The sequence below is a fragment of the Strix uralensis genome, chromosome 1, assembly GCF_047716275.1.
Source record: "Strix uralensis isolate ZFMK-TIS-50842 chromosome 1, bStrUra1, whole genome shotgun sequence".
NCBI lineage: Eukaryota > Metazoa > Chordata > Aves > Strigiformes > Strigidae > Strix > Strix uralensis.
The window spans coordinates 144,904,214-144,921,458 of record NC_133972.1 but is presented as its reverse complement, the minus strand read 5'-3'; the positions used below and the strand labels follow the sequence as shown (position 1 = coordinate 144,921,458).

The window sequence follows — 17,245 nt, the reverse complement described above, 5'->3', positions numbered from 1 at the left end:
CGTAAGGTATATGCCGAGCTTCTTTTTCAGTTAGTTTCCATCTTTCTGCCCATTTTTATCTACATCACTTAAAAAGAATAAATACATTTTTCTTGGGGCAGAAGTCTATGGCAGTGGTATATCCACATGTGATTGAAGATGAACTCCTTTTCTGTATTTTGAACATGAAATATACCTCAGATTATTAAATACAAAGAAAAATCAGTGGCCACACCTTAAAAGGCACACACCAAACTGGTGGGAACTTTCAACCTTGATCTTTCTGTTCCACAGCCCCCGTACAGACAGTGGAAACAGTGATACAGCCCCTTCCCCTCACAGCACTGTCCGAAGATTAATACCTGCTTAGGAAGTGCTTGGTACTACTATAACGATGAGTGCTCAAGAAAAACTGAGAATAAACTGGTAATTTTGTTTCTAGGGCAGTGTATAATGAGTGAAGTATAAACAAGCTCCAGTATACCCAGTGACTGATGAGAATTTGGCAAAACTTACTGGTGATCACTGGTTATCACTGTCCATTTTATGTACTGACAGTGGAAAAATAGTACCAGGCTGCTCAACTAATGCCCATGTCACTGTATAAGAAGGGCTGATTCCTTTCTTCATGCTGCCATACCTTTCCCCTTTCCCCACCTCTCGCAGTTGTCTCTGAAGACATACATAAAAAAAAATTGAAATCCTTTGATAAAAATCAACTGAGAAATGAGCATTTACTGTGCATTATTTGTTATGGTGTTTTCTTTAAAAATACCTCCAGACCTTAATAATTTCTGAAGTACATATTAAACCAACATGTACATGATTTGCCAGTGTTTCTTGAAGTATTTGGTTAATCATCTTCACACAGAAGACATCAAAACCCAAAGTATGCTCTCTTTTCTGAATGATTAAGCCAGGCTTCCCATAACATTTGACTAGCAAGTAGGGCCATAACATTCTGCTAACAACAAAGGGAGAGGCAAATACATGTAATCCAGCCTCTGAAGTTATATAACCTGCTGTGAAAAAAACAGAAAAAAAATGGGAAAAGGAAAAAGCGATCATCCCAAAGATGTGAAAAGAAAAGAAAAAGACAAGATGCAACTCAAAAGAAATATAGGTTATTTTGATGGGGTAAGTTTTATTATAGGATCAATTGTAGGGGCAGGGATCTTTGTGTCTCCCATGGGGGTGTTAAAGCATTCCTTACTCAACGTTGGTGTCGCACTGACGATCTGGACTGCATCTGGGCTGGTTTCTCTGATGGGTTCCCTCTGCTATGCGGAGCTGGGAACCGCTCTGCCCTTCTCTGGAGGAGAATACAGCCATATTAAAAGAGGCCTTGGATCCCTACCCGCCTTCATGTTTATCTGGACGTCAACGTTTACCAAGCCAGCATCAAATGCTGCTCGAGCCTTGCTGTTTGCTGAGTACGCCACCCAGCCCTTCTACGGCATTTGTCCTGCTCCAGAAGTTCTGAAGAAATGCTTGGCCTTGGCCGTTCTCTGGTCCCTGGGGATTTTGAATGGTCGCAGTGTCAAAATGGCTGCATGGGTGCAGACAGTCTTCACTCTGCTGAAGATGATGGCCTTGTCTGTAATCGCCATTGGCGGCATAGTTCTCCTCATTGGCAGGAGAAAGGAGAGCCTGGCCAGGTTTGAGGATGCGTTCGGCTCAGAGATCCCCAACGCGTCACAGGTTGCCGAAGCCTTCTTCCAAGGACTGTATGCATATGGTGGCTGGTGGTCCCTCAATTATATGGCAGGTATCTCACTCCTCCTTTTTAGATTTCGTTCTGCTCTGCCATTCTTATGTTCCTCAGCTCATCTTGGTAGAACTTGTCTCTCCTTCAAGACCGTAGGGTCTCTCATGTTTTATGTGAGTCCTGTGTTTTTTGGGGCTGGTAGAAGAGTTGTCATTCCTTTCTAGGGAAGTTTCTTGCTTCTTGTGCAGTCTCCAGAATCATACTGACATTTCCAGAGGAGTACAAGAGAAATCAAAATAGTTAATTTAAAATCTCATGCATAAACAGATGTTTTCATACCTTAAAAAGTTGCATTTTGTCTTTCTCAGTGTCAGTGCATTTTTAGAATACTATTAAGATATCCATGCCAAACTACGTGCACAGTAAGGACCAAATCAAAAAAGATAATTAATTTGTATTTAAATACCTGTGCCTTCTTTGAGGTTATGCAGCTGGTTTGTACATGGACAAATTCATTTTGAACTGTGTTAAAATATAGTAATTTTATGGGATATATAGGGTAGTCACTTTTTTTGGAAAATAGAGTTTTGCACAGAAGGTGATGAAGAATCTAAGGAAAGTGGTATAAATCCTTTCATATAACTTGTGCTCAATTTTAAACATTCAAAACCTTTTTGAATATCTATTTACTTATCGTATTCTGTACCTAATGACTCATATGGCAGTAATAAATAATTTTTTCATGAAAACTACAGAGATAATGTTCATAATGTCAGTTATGCACATCATAAGTTAAATGAATAGTATTTTATAGAATTATCAGATTTATAGAATTAACTTGTAAGCGAGTGGATGTTTCTCTTATATCTTTAACCCTATTTATACATTGACCTCTATCACATGTAAAACATTAAATAAACTGAATGTGTGAAATGCATAACACAAAGTTCAATGGTGAGAACAGTGTGAAAATTGGGTTAATGTTTAAAAAAATTACTGTTATTATTACAATCCAGCTATTCAGCATTAACAATATGCTGCAATAAAAAAGGTGATATAAATCAGCAAAGTATAATTTTAGAATCTTAGAATTTCCTTAAAGGCAAGTGCTTAGCTTTGTAAGCCTGAGAAAATACAAAATTATTGGTAAAATATTAATTTATTTTCTGATCAGCAGTAGTAATAAATACCATACACTGGGGAGCACAGCTGTTTAGGCAGATGCAACCTATGCAATAGTCCCCTTCTGGACTGAATTTCCCATTCTTCAGCAATAACTTAATTCCTGTGATCTTCAGCTAAAGCATCAGGTGCCAGCTGGACAGCAGGACTGTAACAAGCAACAAAACAAATGGAAAGATAAATTTAAATTGGCAATTTTGGTGATTGTCCTCTTCTGGGCTCAAAATTACCAAGTGTATTTCTTACATTTGAAATAAATCCCAAATTCCCCAATAGTTGGTATCTGAATTCTGCTGTCGTGCTCACTCAGTTCCTCTGGCTCTGCACTTACAGCCGGTGCTGGGCCAGACTCAAAGCGGATGTTCTGGGCAGGAGACAAAAATTATGTTTGAGGGAGGAAATGGATTTCTGTCTCCTAAAAATAGCTTAAGTGAGTCACACATTTGACTTTTCACTTCTTCCCCTTTGTGAGTTATTGGTTGGTAATACTCAGGAAGTGTTCTGTAAATGCTGAGGGAAGCGCGAAGGGGAGAGGGAGTGAAAGGGAAGGGATGAAGGAGTGAAACAGACGAAAAAGACCCTTTGTGACTGAGATGTGGATGAATTATTAGGGTTCTGGAAATCAGCTCCATCTTTCACTGGGACTATCAACATGGTCAGGAATGTGTGCCAGTGCCTCAGTTGTTCAGCTGCAAAATTTGGAGTTTTTTCTTATTTTGTAAGAGTAGTTTTAAGCTAAGATGCCAGGCTTAGCACTAAACAGTTTTCCTCTGCCAACTTTGCCCCAGAAAAGATAATCTACAGCAGAATCCATCTGGGAATGGCCCCCTTTTAAAACCACTGCATTACTGCTCTTCTGTCAGTACCTTCAGTCTCTCCTGTTACTTTTTCTGTATTTCCTGGTATAAGGTCAAAGAGAAAGGTTTTGTGCAGGAATAGGAAAATACACAGAAAGTTTCAGATGAGGACTTATGAGGTGATATAGGAGTAAATAATCTGACTTTAGAGTCTCAAGTTTAAGCTAGTGATTTAAAAAGTATGTCTACTTGAAAATTTCTTACCAAATCTATTTTGTAATGTAAGTCAAATATGTGTTTAATCAAATCAAAGTTATCAGTCCTTTTGTAATTTTTTTATCAGTCTGTCAGACCTCTATCCACCCCTTCTTCCAAGATAGTTAAAAAATAGCTAAATAAGAAAAAAAAATTGTATAAGTTTCTTTGATAATAAACTATTTGAGAACAACTGTAGGACCTCACAATCATTGTAGCTTATCAGCCATGGTTAGAGGTTGGGGCAGGACTTTGGTATCAGGGTTGTCAAGCTCTGTGCAGATTCACTACTGAAACAGACTTGCAGAAGCTACACTACTTGCTTTATTAGTCTTTTTAAACTGTATTTTTCAGAAGAGATGAAAAACCCTAGCAGAAATATCCCCTTAACTGTGATGACTGCTGTTCCTGCAGTAATTGTTTTTTATTTACTGGTGAACATCTCATATCTGACTGTTCTCACACCGAAGGAAATTGTCTCTTCAGGTATGGATTTTTTTTTTTTTTTTTTTTTTAAAGAAAGGTGTGAGCCATTAACATACCCATCTGATGTCAGTTTATTGGGTTACTTCTGCTGACCTAACTTCACAGTCAGGAAGTTTGGGTTTTGTTCTAAGTTTTAATAGAGAATTCTTGTTTAATTTTACTGTATGACACAAGTTGGACTGAATGCAGAGAGATATTATTAGGTGCTGAAAACGTTGGCTCATACTTGCACTGTCTAAAAAGAAATCAGAAGGGTATTAGAACCTGGAAAATCAGGTGAAGATCAGGTCTCTGTTGAGTATAGAGGAGGCCTTTGTTTTCCCGTAGTTTTAATCCTCTCTCCTCCTTCCTTCCCTACCTCATGGTGTCTCAGGCTAAAGCCATTATTGTTTAGGAGGTGGACAAGTCTACCATGATAAGTAATATAGAAAAGACTACAGAGACAAAAATGTAGCCACTTTGTGTGTGTGTGTGTTATTCATGGTAAATATTGTGATTCCTTAGAAGAGCCTATACAAAAGTCCAATGTATGTAAAGCCTGTCTCAGATCCTGTACCAATAAGCTGTCCATGAAAAGTCCAATCCTTGATTGTCCAAACAGCAGCTTTTAAAAACCAGTCTAATGAGACTGAGCTGTCAAACCTTGTCTCCAGGAGTCACAAAATACATACCTCATTTGGATGGATCAGTTATTTTTTTTCCTGTGAAAACAGCTCAATAACATAAATGGGAGCAGTGTAGCTGTCACTTAGCAACTTTGTATTATCACTCAGCCATTGTCAAGCTAACTGCTGGGAGAGATGCATACATTTGCAGATCCACCCTACAATGAAAGAGGCAGCAAATACCAGAGTATCTGTGAATAGCAGCTTCCCAGCTGGCATGACCAACTCCAAACATACCAGGGGAGCTGTGTTTATCTATGTCAGCTGAGGAGATAGCCTTAAAATTATAGCTCTTGTTTCAAATGTTGCTATACATTGCTGTGGTTCTTGTTCTTTCACTACATTTTGGGGGGAGTGAGGTGTGTTTACCCCATCTCTGATAACTTCCTATGCTGCACAGGTCACTGCAAGACCTATATTCCTCACGGCAGTTGGTTATAGACACACTAAGTATTAGTCCTCACTACAGTATGGGCTATAGCTAATTTCCAAGCAGTACTGAATATCTCTTATTCAGAAATAATCTCACATTTCCCAGTTCCACCCAAAGCAAAACCTCATTAATAACATGCTTGGTGACCTGTCTCTGCATGTACATGTGCTCATGTTGGCAGTTTGCTCATAACAGTAGATCATGTCACCACGGTGGTCATGCCCAGGACTAATGCGTTCATTTTGTTTCCCTGCATGGCCTTGCCTGCATATGTACCTTTGATTCATTGCAGTGAGATGCAGCCTTCTCCCACTGGGCAGTCCATTACCACAGTATTGGCCCCAGCAGGTTTACCTGGCTTGCTCTGGCAGGCAGCACTCCTTCCCACTGTCATCCCTCTCTGGAAATTTTTGGCTCCTGAATTAAATACCCTTAGGATTAGATTAGTCATGTTTGACTACTGTAACAAAAATGCAGATGTTGCTGGTAAATAATAGATGTTTCTTGTATTTTACAAATTTCATTTCTATTGAGTCTGTCAGTAATTCAGAACATGGTACTGACACTACCCTAATGCTTTGCTTTCTTGCAGTTGCTGTGGCAGTCACGTGGGCTGATCGAGTGATCCCCTCTGTTGCCTGGATAATTCCTCTCTCTGTTGCTGTCTCAATATTTGGTGCCCTCAACAGCAGCATGTTCACACTAGGTCGATTAAGCTATGCTGGAAGTCAGTCAGGACATTTGCCTGTTTTAATATCCATGCTTAACGTCCACTCCTGTACTCCAGCACCAGCCATGATTTTTTCAACCACCATTGCATCCATTTTTATCATCCCCTCTGACCTTATTATGTTAACAAATTACTTTGGATTTTCTGCCTGGCTTATGATTGGATTGACTTGTGCAAGCCTGATTGTACTTCGATACCGGGAACCTCATCTACATCGACCATACAAAGTAAATGGAAAAAGTTACAAAATATTTTTAGAGATTTTTTTGAGTGGTGGGTAGCGTGCATAAGTTATGGAATAAGTGCAAGTCAGAAGTGGATAGTCACTACAAAAGTACACATAATAATAATCACCAATGTTTAGAGCGTTATTCAGAAACTTTGCTTCACTGTAGAAGGAAAAGAAACAAACAAATGGTCTCTGCTCCAGAGAACTTGCATTTGAAAACAAGAGATGGATATATGCAGAATGGGGCTCATGTGCAAACAGTGTGAATCCATAGTAGTGTGGAGCAGTAACCAGAACAGTGTGGGATCCAAGCTTGCCATTGATGGTTAATTAAACCTTTATCTACTCTCATCTTTCCTGACACAACCGCAGACATTAAGGATAGGTTTAATTTCCTCTCAATCTAGCTGTCACAAAGCTGGGTTAGTGTAGACTTCTTCTAGGCACCCTAGAAACCCTGAGTTTCTTTTAGGAGCCCATAAGATCATATGTGGACAAATGGTTTTCAGGTACTGCCTATCTCTCCCCCTTGATGACAGAAGGAGCCTGAACAAGTATTTTAGAAAATATGTTTATCTTGTAGGCAATTTGAGGTCAGATGAATCTCATCCTGGGTGAGGTTGCAGCAGCATGAGAAATGGTACTCTAGTGTGGCAAAGAATGCCTTATTACTCTTATAATGAAGCATAAAATCACAGTTGGTCAGTTTATTTCCTAAACCAGTTTCTTTCTTTCTCTTGCAGGTGTTTCTACCCATTCCGTTTGTGATGGTGGCAATGTCTTTCTTTTTAGTTTTAGCTCCCATAGTCTGGTCTCCAAACCTGCAATACGTTTATGCTTTCCTGTTTATGCTGGGAAGCCTTATTGTTTATCTGCCTTTTATACATTTTAAATTGCATTTTGCATTTCTTGATAAAATTACTTGCCACTTACAGCTGCTGTTGGAAGTCTCCCCTGCTGATGGATCTGCTGAGGGCAAGTGTGAATAATGGCAAATGTTTATCCCAGTACCACTAACAGCCAACAGAGGATTTTGTTTAACTGAGATTCTAGAAGGTACAAGTTAGATGTTAGGTGTGATACATAGGCGTACATGCATGTGTTTATATGTATATAAGTATATAGATTAATATGTTGCATACATATATACATGTATATACATATATGCACATATATGCACTTATATGTATATATACATGCATGTACATGTATAATACATACATGCGTATGTATGTATAGACATTAGCATAATGAGTTAATATGTGTATATTTTTGTGTCTGTGTATACATACATATACGTAGATATATATGTATGCTTATTTAATAGGTGCAAAGAATCTCTCTTAAACTGGTAAAATCTGTAAAATGTTTGCTCTTGTCCCTGAAGACACAGTTAAAGTTGCATATAGTCTTGCAATAATAGAAATAAGACTAAATTACAGCACAAATAATTATCAATATTATCATATAATAAATGGGTAAATACATACATAACAGCATCATTATATAAATGTAGTTTTGGTCTCCAAACTAAATTGTCTGGATTATTTTTATTTTCTAGTAGCTTGTGTATTAGAACTTCTGGTTTTAAAAGCTTTATACTTATGTTCATCTGCTACCCTTTTTATCTGAATTTATTTTTAATAAGAACCTTTGAAGAATGTCGTAAAATTGACTGAGACCTTTTTTAATCTGAAGAAAACTGTACATGGTCCATCTTATTTTAGAACAACACATACAAATTCAGGGTGAAATCTTACGAAGCATCAAATAAGGCAGTAAAAATTATTTATCCTTTTTGTCACAGCAATAAAACTAAGATGTGGATTACTTTACTAAATTGTTTACATCTTAGCATGAATATTATCTTATTCTTTGGTTTCTTTTCAGTGTTGAGAAATAAGAGCTTTTTTAGCTTCCCTCCCCTCCATTTTTATTTGTTTCATTAAAGCAAGATAAATATATTCTTTTTTATTTTGATAATTGGGCCATATTAAGTTCACTGAGTATTTAAACTTAATACCAAAGAACTAGTACAGAAGAAACATCACATACTTAGGTGATTAATCTATTCATATATATACTGTTATTTTTGTAATTACAATAAAATTATGTGTGTAATCAAATCTATTAGAGTTGAGCAATACAAACAGTAGATGGCTCCAGACTAACATCTGTCTTACACCATGATACTCTGGGCTGCTGGATGTTGTATTGGTGAGAGAAATAATTTTACACAGCATTGTATTATAACACTTACAGCAGAATGAAAAAATTATTGATAGAAGATTCAATTCTCTGATATATCAATAGTTTAGAGGTCAGAATGATAGATACTTTATACAGAGCTAAGCAAATATAGGGTACCCATCAACAATGCCGGGAACCAATTCAAGGTTTAAGAAGATTTGACTTTGCACTGGAACAAGCCCCCAAATGAAAACAAATGAATAAAGTGGTTTTTCTCACAGCTGGAGGTGTACACAGAATTAAAATTTAAAGTAAAGTAAAAAGTCTAGGTAAAAATTAGACCTTTTAAAATGCTGTAGGAAGAAAAGTCCATGCAAGTGATGAGTGAAGTGAATACAGCTGAGCTGGAGTCTGGGTCCTGATGAAAGCAAGGCAGGAATCAGTGTTAATTTCACTCAATAGTGCTATCAGAAAAACATTTCTCTTGTGATTTAAATTAAAAAAAATTACAAGATTTGACAAACTTTTGTAGGAGTAGTATTTTAAGAACTGAATTCTTGTGAGAATTAAAAGGAAGGAAGGATTTTACTGCGACTAAAGCACCAACCAGGTGTTTATAAATGCAGATATGGTGCCTGGCAGTGACACAGATTTTCAACTGATCTTGATCAAGTGACTTTTGAAAGACATTTTCATATGTAAATAAAAATGGAAGTCATAAGTGTATGGGACAGTAATATTGTGTCATAGACCACATGGTTAGAAAAAGCAGACATCAGGGGGATGTTGCTCAATTGGATGTATAGTTTCTATGTAATTTCTTGTCAGTAGATCTACTTGAGCTTGTTTATACACTTGAATTCCATAAGGAGTTTGGTACCTAGTGAATACATATGTCAGGGTATGTTTGGGTAATTGGAACATGTATCTGTTAATGATACAATCTTTGAATTTAGCGGTTTAACAGTTTCAACAAATTAGGAAATGCAGAAGTCCCCATGAAATGTAGTATGAAATAAATTGCATCTATGTATCTTTTTGTAATACAAAGTCGATAGTTTTTCTTTTAACCAAAATCTAGAAAATAGATCAAAAAATACATCAAATTCCATTTCTACAGCAAATGAGGGATTTTCTACCTCATATTTAGTGTCTTTTTCAACATAAACTATTGACTTTTTCCCAGATGTGAGTGAGGTAGAGGTCTTCTGAAAAGGAATGCTCACATTAAATGACCCGCTGTTTGGAAAGGGACTCACACAGCTGAGCTGAATTGACATTATAAAAGCAATCTCAGATACAGTATTGCCTGTCTTCTGAATGAGCTGCTTGATGTTCTCGTAATGCAACCTTTCTTTTGCTTGAGTGTTTTAGAATGCTAAATCACAAAGAAGCAAATACAATATTCAATTTATATATATTTCTTATTGTTGCTGGATCATTCCACATTTCCAAGCACTAAGCATAAAGGAAGTGAATTCAAATTTATAACTCGTATTAGCTACTTTGGCCAAGAGCAATTCAATATTTTAACTTTATAGCTTGTTTTCAGTGACACTAGTTGGTCTCAGCTGCTTTCTTACTTGAACATGCCTCAGAAAATACTATACAGAAATGTGAATGTTTTAGTACTAGACTATATCAGACATTTATTTAAATTTTTAATTTTTTTTTTTACCTTTGACTTCATAATTCTTTTAAGCTCATGCATACTTGCATGTTTCAGAAGTTCAACCTTACAACAAATAAACTTAAAATGTGGTATTTGTTTTTCAATTCTGTACTGGCCCAGTTTGTCATATAAAGTCCCTCGGTGTTTTTCTAGGTTCCTAACACAATATTTGTATGTAAGTCTGCATATTTTTTTTTTTGCCATTATCTCTATAAAAAGACAATGTAAAAAAAACCAAATGATAACCAGTCTTACTTTAGAAATCACTTCTAGTTATACACCGTGCTAACTCCAGGTGTCCTGACTGCTTTACAAAAAAATTTCACTCTGAGGCAAAAAAAAATCAGCAATTAATTGATTTACTTCCCTCTTCATAGTTACTGTCAACTGTGATTCCAATAAAAAGATAATCAACTAATAATAAACAGTTTTCATTTTTGTGCTTTGAGGTGGTGATTTTGGTTGGAACCTCTGGTTTACACAAGGGAGGGTGTGTGAGGAACTGCCTATAACTGTTAGGCATGGCAGAGCTCAGACCTTCTGACTTCTAATCTTAGGTTTGATATGTGCACTGTGGGCATTGCTAAGGTTCCCCACATCAGTTTCCACATCTGCTAAAAGAAAAATAATTGTGTTTTAACAATTTACAGGTTAGAGTATTCACTTGTCACCTCCTCTTCCAGATCGCAGTCAGAAATTATTCTTGTCATTGCCCTCTATGACTTATTCCAAATGATGGGGGCCCCTGAGCATTCCCATTTCTTACTGGCTTGATATGGAAGAGTAAGAGCTGTATGTGCTTCCAGAACTTTAAAGCTGTTTCTATTCTGCTTTGGAACAGGAAATTAAACATTTTTAAATTAGCAGGTTTGGATAACCTGTATCCGACAGGTTTAAAGGCACTGGTGAGGAGCTTGACTATTAATGTTGATTTTCAATAACTCTTGCAACACAGGAAGTTTCAGGAGAGCAAAAGAAAGTTAACATGCCAATATTTAAAAAGAATAAAAGAGATGACCCAAATAATTATAGGCTTGTCAGTGTGATATAAATGCTTGGAAAAATAATGGAACAGCTAATACAAACCTGAGTTAATAAAGAATTAAAATAGAGTAGCATAATTAGTACTAGTTCATTTGTGTTTATGGAAAATAATCCTATCAAACCAGCTTCACATTATATTTTCTGTAATTTTGGTTGATTAAAGGATAATAATGTTGATGTATAATACTCAAACTTCTTTACTTGAAATGAGGTGAGAAAAGTCTTATGAAATATCTGGAAGATGACAAAATCAACATGACACATTAAATGCTTTAGAAACTGGCAAATGAGATCTCAGTTTAACCTGTGAAAAGGAGTCTCCAAAGCAGACCCACAGAGATCAGACCTTGTTTCTACACTCTTTCATGTGCCTGTCAGTGGTCTGTAAAAATGGAGCTATTGCTGAAGTTTATGCATGATTAAAATGGTAAATGGCAAAAAAAATTAAGATGACAAAGCATGGAGCCAAAACAAATGAGGATTTTGTGATCAGCTGAGCAGAAGCAAACAATGTACTCTGCAAAAGTTATGGTCCTATATGTAATAGCTAAAATCACTGCCCCTTTTCTGGTGGCAGCACACTATTAGATCAGTTTTGTTGCCAGTGACTATGAGAAGTGGTCCACAGTCATCGTGAAAGGTCAACTGAACTGATCTTCAGTGAGATCCTGCTTCTCTGTGTTGCATTGGCAGCAATGCTTAGACCTCTTCTGAAGAACTGGTTCCAGTTCTCTCTCAACAATGGGAGAAGAGTCTGTGATTTCTCCCTGAATCGTTTCCAACAGCAGACAGTTAATGACATGAAACTAACCATGAATGATAGCTGGAATTTGGATAATTTAGCTTATCCAGATGGAAACTGCTTGACTTGATGTGGAGAAAAATATTACTAATCAGCTCTTCAGGAGATAAAGATACAGCAAGATCCTGGACCTGAAATTTGAAGAGATTCAGACTAAATTGGAAGTACATATATACATTATTTTGCTAGGCTCAATATGTTCATTCAGAGCTCATTAAAAATAAAAATATACTCAAGGAACATGAGAATAATTTTTATTTCTCCCATTTCTTCTTAATCCCGTTTTGCAACAATTAAGTTGCAGACTTTGACATACTTTCCAGCAGAAATTTCTCAAACCCCTTCCTATAAATCTTTAAAAGTTTCTCTTATGCAGCACTTTTTGACAGCTCTATTTTTTTTTCCTCAAATTGTCTAATCATTTCACTTTGTGGTCTGGAGCTCATTTTAAGCCAAAAAGGCTATGGCATCATTTCAAATTTACTTTCAAAAACTGCTGAGGATAAACGTGACATCTGCCAAAATGTGTCAGTTGAGTTTGATTATATGTATTTCAGTCTTTGTAAAAGATGCCTTTCTGATCTGCAGTTTATCCTTGTTGCAGACAGTGGTTGGACTAGTTTGGCAGAGCTGGTGCAGCAAGTGCATGTGAAATACTCATAAAGTTACCCAAACATGAAAACATGCAGGACACCGCATTGTGGTCTTCAGTTTTGTCTCCAGCACAAGAAGTTTTAAAATTTGCTGTCAGAAATGGCATCTCCTCTGTGTGTTAGTTGCCATACAGGTTTACTGCCTGTTATCTTCGACTTGCTGGTTGTTTTAAGTTTTTGTTTCCACTAATACTCAAGCCTGGGTAATTGTTCTGATGTGTAAAAAATGCATTCCTAAAAGTATTTCCCTTCTGAATTTGTCTCCTTTGACTTTCTGGTTTGGTTTTAGCTCATTCTTTGTTCGCTGTTATTGAGTTTCTGTTCACCATATAGATTTTATTAGACTGACCAAGTCATTACAGAACTTTCCCTGTTCACAGGGGGAAATCTTCACTGAAATTAGGGGTTTTTTTCAGTTTATTTAATGAGATTGATTATGTGATTCTTTCTTCATTTTCTCTTAAGTGAGCTTGATCAGCATCCTCTGAGAACACTAAAACTGGGCTTAGTATCTAAGAAGCAGTCACACAAATGATGTAATGTGGAGTTCTTGTAGGGTGAAACAGGAATTTTTTCTTGGACTGCATAAATTATATTCCAAGTCTGGCCACAGTGTCACTCTAAGGAGTTATTCTTAGCTAGTTATTTGCCAAGGCTTCTAACATCTGCTCCAAAGCAGGGATTCCCAGGACAGGCTCTCACATCCTGGAAACATGACTTGTATTTCTTGTTTTGGATGGGTGTCATGTCCCGCATACTATAAACATGACTTGCATAGTATAACAGCAGTCAATAAAATCACGCCAGGAAACAACATCAGGCTCAGTGTCCCAGTTGCTGTTGGAGACCATCCAAATTGAACTTTCCCCATTGGTGTTTGTTACAGAGGCTCTCAAATAAACAACCAACCACCAAAAATTAAAAATTTATTATTAACACAATTAACTAGCTCTCCATAAATTACAGGTTTGAATGTCTGTGAGAGGAGAACAGAACAGCTTCCTAGGGTTTAATGGCAACCCAAAATGCTTTATCACTCACCTAACCAGTGAGGGCTCTCAACCTCGAGGACCTGCTCAGGGCAGCGTCCCGACCCAAGGCACCTCGAGGAGTTTCCTTGGGCAGCGTCCTGACCCAAGGGGAGAGTCCTCCACCGCAACGTGCAGCTCCAGGGGACGAGCTCCAAATGGCTCCCCAGGGGACTCCATTTATAGCCAGGCCAAATCTGACCTGTAGTCAATAGTGGCTCCCATTGGCCAAAGGCCCCAATTACTGCGAAGCCCTGAGAACAAAGGCAGTCAGGAGCTGCTGCACTTCAGCAACCAAGAAGCTCTGTTTTCATTGGGTGGGTGCACCTGCCACAGTGTTCTCCATCCCTTTTGACTCTTTTCAACACTTACCACAGTCCATTATAATATTAAAGAAATACATCAATATTTAATATCATGATGGACTGTGATAAGAGTCTTTTGTCTGGTTTCTCGTGCTTGTTGCAGAAAGTTGATTAAATCAGGGTGGTGGAGGAGTTGTTTGATTATAGTTAGATTCATTCCAATAGGTGTAAGTTGTAGCTTGCAATATAGCATGTAATGAAAAGTTAAGTCATTGTGAGTAGTTATTGGTGCAGAGAAATTAAAATCACAATCAATAATCATAGCGATATTACATACACATAGATCAAAGTGATTTGTTATGTTGTAAACAAAGTTATCTATTAGTAATGTTCACATTACACAATGTTCACATGCAGACACATCCTTTTCCATCATATATGACCACGGTTTCAGGAGCCTCATTTGGGTGGATTTCAAAGTGGCAAATGTTTTGTTCCATGTCCAAACAGATGTGTTGAGCTTCGAGAGTATTACTTTCACAAATGAAACCTTGTATTTCTCGCACAATGCATGCATTTACATCAACTGTTTGCCACTTTTCCTCTTTTTGATGGGCCCACGCTCTGTGCTCTAAGGGATAGAGCACAGTTCCATTGTGATTCAGTCCCAATGCAGTGATTGGATATATTCTGTACACCGAAGCATTGCATATGGTGAGGACAAAGGTGACAATCTTATCACTTCTGCGTGATATGTGAAATTGACTAAGTGCCACCATGATTGAAACTCCTTTTCAAATTCTGCAACATTGTCCCAAATCAATTTATGAATCTCAGTGGGTAGGGTCCTTCCTTCTCCTCTAATAATGACTGCTACTATAGACTGTGTCCACAGTTGTGCTTGGATACAACTCAAGGCAAGAGAGGTATTACCTTGGGTTGTTCCAAGGGCTTTTACAATTAATTGATGATAATTTTCTTCAGTTCATTTCCAGTGAGGTAAAAGGTCTGATAGGAGCCATTGACTTGCTTCTAAGGCAAATAAAGATGACTTCAGGGGGTGTTCCAATTTTGTTAGGTTGTTGGTAGTAGCAGTTAGTTTGTTCATTAGGAATTCAGTGTCTATGCTATTTAGTACTCCTGATCCTGTTCCCAATAACATGGTGGTGTCCCACTGTATATACGTCAGGATTGTTTTAAAGATCGTCCATATAACCATCTTAGCCCACCAGTGTAAGCAACGCCCAAAAAGGCAGAACAATCTGATTTAATTGCTGACACATCAATGTGCAGCACTAGCTCCACCCTTTTTTAGAGACCAACTAGGGTTAAAGAGAACTCACTGTTGTCCTATATTTTACATCCTGTAAGGGCCTGTGTTATAAATATGAGGAGACAGTTTAATAGGAGGCTGAGTTGGTAAAAATGGCTGTTCAATTTAGATTTTGAACTGGAGAGCCAAGCTGGAATGCAATTCGGGGTTGGCCCAAAAACACATTATGAGTGCTGAGCAGAATATGGTAAAGGTATACTAACATTCATGTCCGTAAGGACAAGCATGTCTGTGGTCAAAATCGTGTTTGAGTTTTTTTCCAGTGTATTCCACAGTAATATGTAAAGCTGTTGCACACTCAGTGTGGTTTTCAATTCGGCATCCTATTTAATGGTGTCTCCACTTGTCCCTTTTAGAGATGGAATTTGTCAATCTTCATATTTTATAATCCATTATGGTTTATAGAAGGCAAAGTTACTGCGTAACACTACTACAGATAAATTTAGAGATTTGGCAGGATAAGTATAGGGCACATATCCATTATAGCCAATATGAGCATGGATCCATGGCCATCCTGTTGTGCACAGGTTCCATATATTACATGTGCCAACTGTAAAATCAGATAATCAGTCTGTGTTTTTATAGCCCCAAATACAAAATGCAATTATAGGCTTCATAAAGATGAAATTATACCAACAATCTAAATTTAGTTCCGTAATTTTATAACAATCGTTATTGTTGGGTTTTGGTCCGGAAATATCAGTATAAAATACTTTCATTTTGGTTGGCCTATGGTAAGTAGATCCACTGATTATCTGGCATCCAATTTGTATTTTCCCTCCTGGAATGGCTTGGAGTTGAGCCATCCAATGAGAGTCATCCCAGCCCCATTTATCTTTTCAGTATACTTCATTTCCATGTAAAACTAAAGCAGAAAGGTTTAGGCCTGCCTTGCTTTGTGGTGTTCCAATGCTTCTAGGGTATCTTACTAGTGCACTGTCCCAGGGATCTTGTGCTTGGGCCATTGTGAATATAGTCACTCCAATGAGCAGGGAGAGTGGGGAAGGGCATATAGCCATCATTGTCATTGCCATTGATGTGTATCCCAGAAGATCAATGCAGTGAGGGAGAGAAGATGTAGGCACAATGCTGTGAAGGTGCTGATGTTGAAGATCAGGACTGCTTCCACAATGCTATTAGTGGGATCATTAGCTGTGTTGTTTGTTCCCACAATGTCACTGGTGGAGTTTATAATTTCTGTTAAGAGAAAGAAAAAGAACATGGCCTCGGTGGGGAAGGCCAAACAGGTTACCCCTTTTATGATACAGGATAAATCCATCTGGTACTGATTTTGTGTTCTATTCCATCATTGTCAATAGGATCCCATGTTAGAAATCCTCGTGGTTTAATTAGGATTACTGGTATTGTTCCCACAGTTGGTGATTTTACCATCACAGGCTGTCCCAGTTTCACTGAAGACCAGGTATGTCTGTTGTTTACGGGCTTCTCTAGAGGAGGTGTTAAAAAGGCTTGAGTAATTGGACTCCCGTAGGGACCGTACTGATTATTTAGTTTCTGTAAAGTTTTAGAAAGATGGTTGTCCCATTGCCCTTCATGTGGTTTAAGATTTTTTTTCAGTAGTCTATTAACTCGTTGGACTATATGATTAGATTGTGAATAAGGTGTGTGAAATACCAATTTTATTCCTTCTTGTTTTGCCCATTCTTGTACTTCTTTGCTAGTAAAATGTGAGCCATTATGACTTTGGATGGTGTCAGGAATGTGTAAAATTGCGAACCATGAAGAGAGAGCTC

General features: G+C 37.6%; 1 protein-coding gene across 1 annotated transcript; it reads left to right on the top strand.

Annotated features, from left to right (window-relative positions):
* The first annotated feature begins 960 nt into the window (after positions 1 to 960).
* SLC7A13 (solute carrier family 7 member 13) lies at positions 961 to 11,657 on the top strand. The gene is made up of 4 exons (XM_074883799.1): positions 961 to 1,747; positions 4,276 to 4,407; positions 6,098 to 6,462; positions 7,208 to 11,657. The coding sequence occupies exons 1-4, from the start codon at positions 1,024 to 1,026 to the stop codon at positions 7,451 to 7,453; spliced, it is 1,467 nt and encodes a 488-aa protein (XP_074739900.1). The 5' UTR covers positions 961 to 1,023; the 3' UTR covers positions 7,454 to 11,657.
* Positions 11,658 to 17,245: the final 5,588 nt, after the last annotated feature.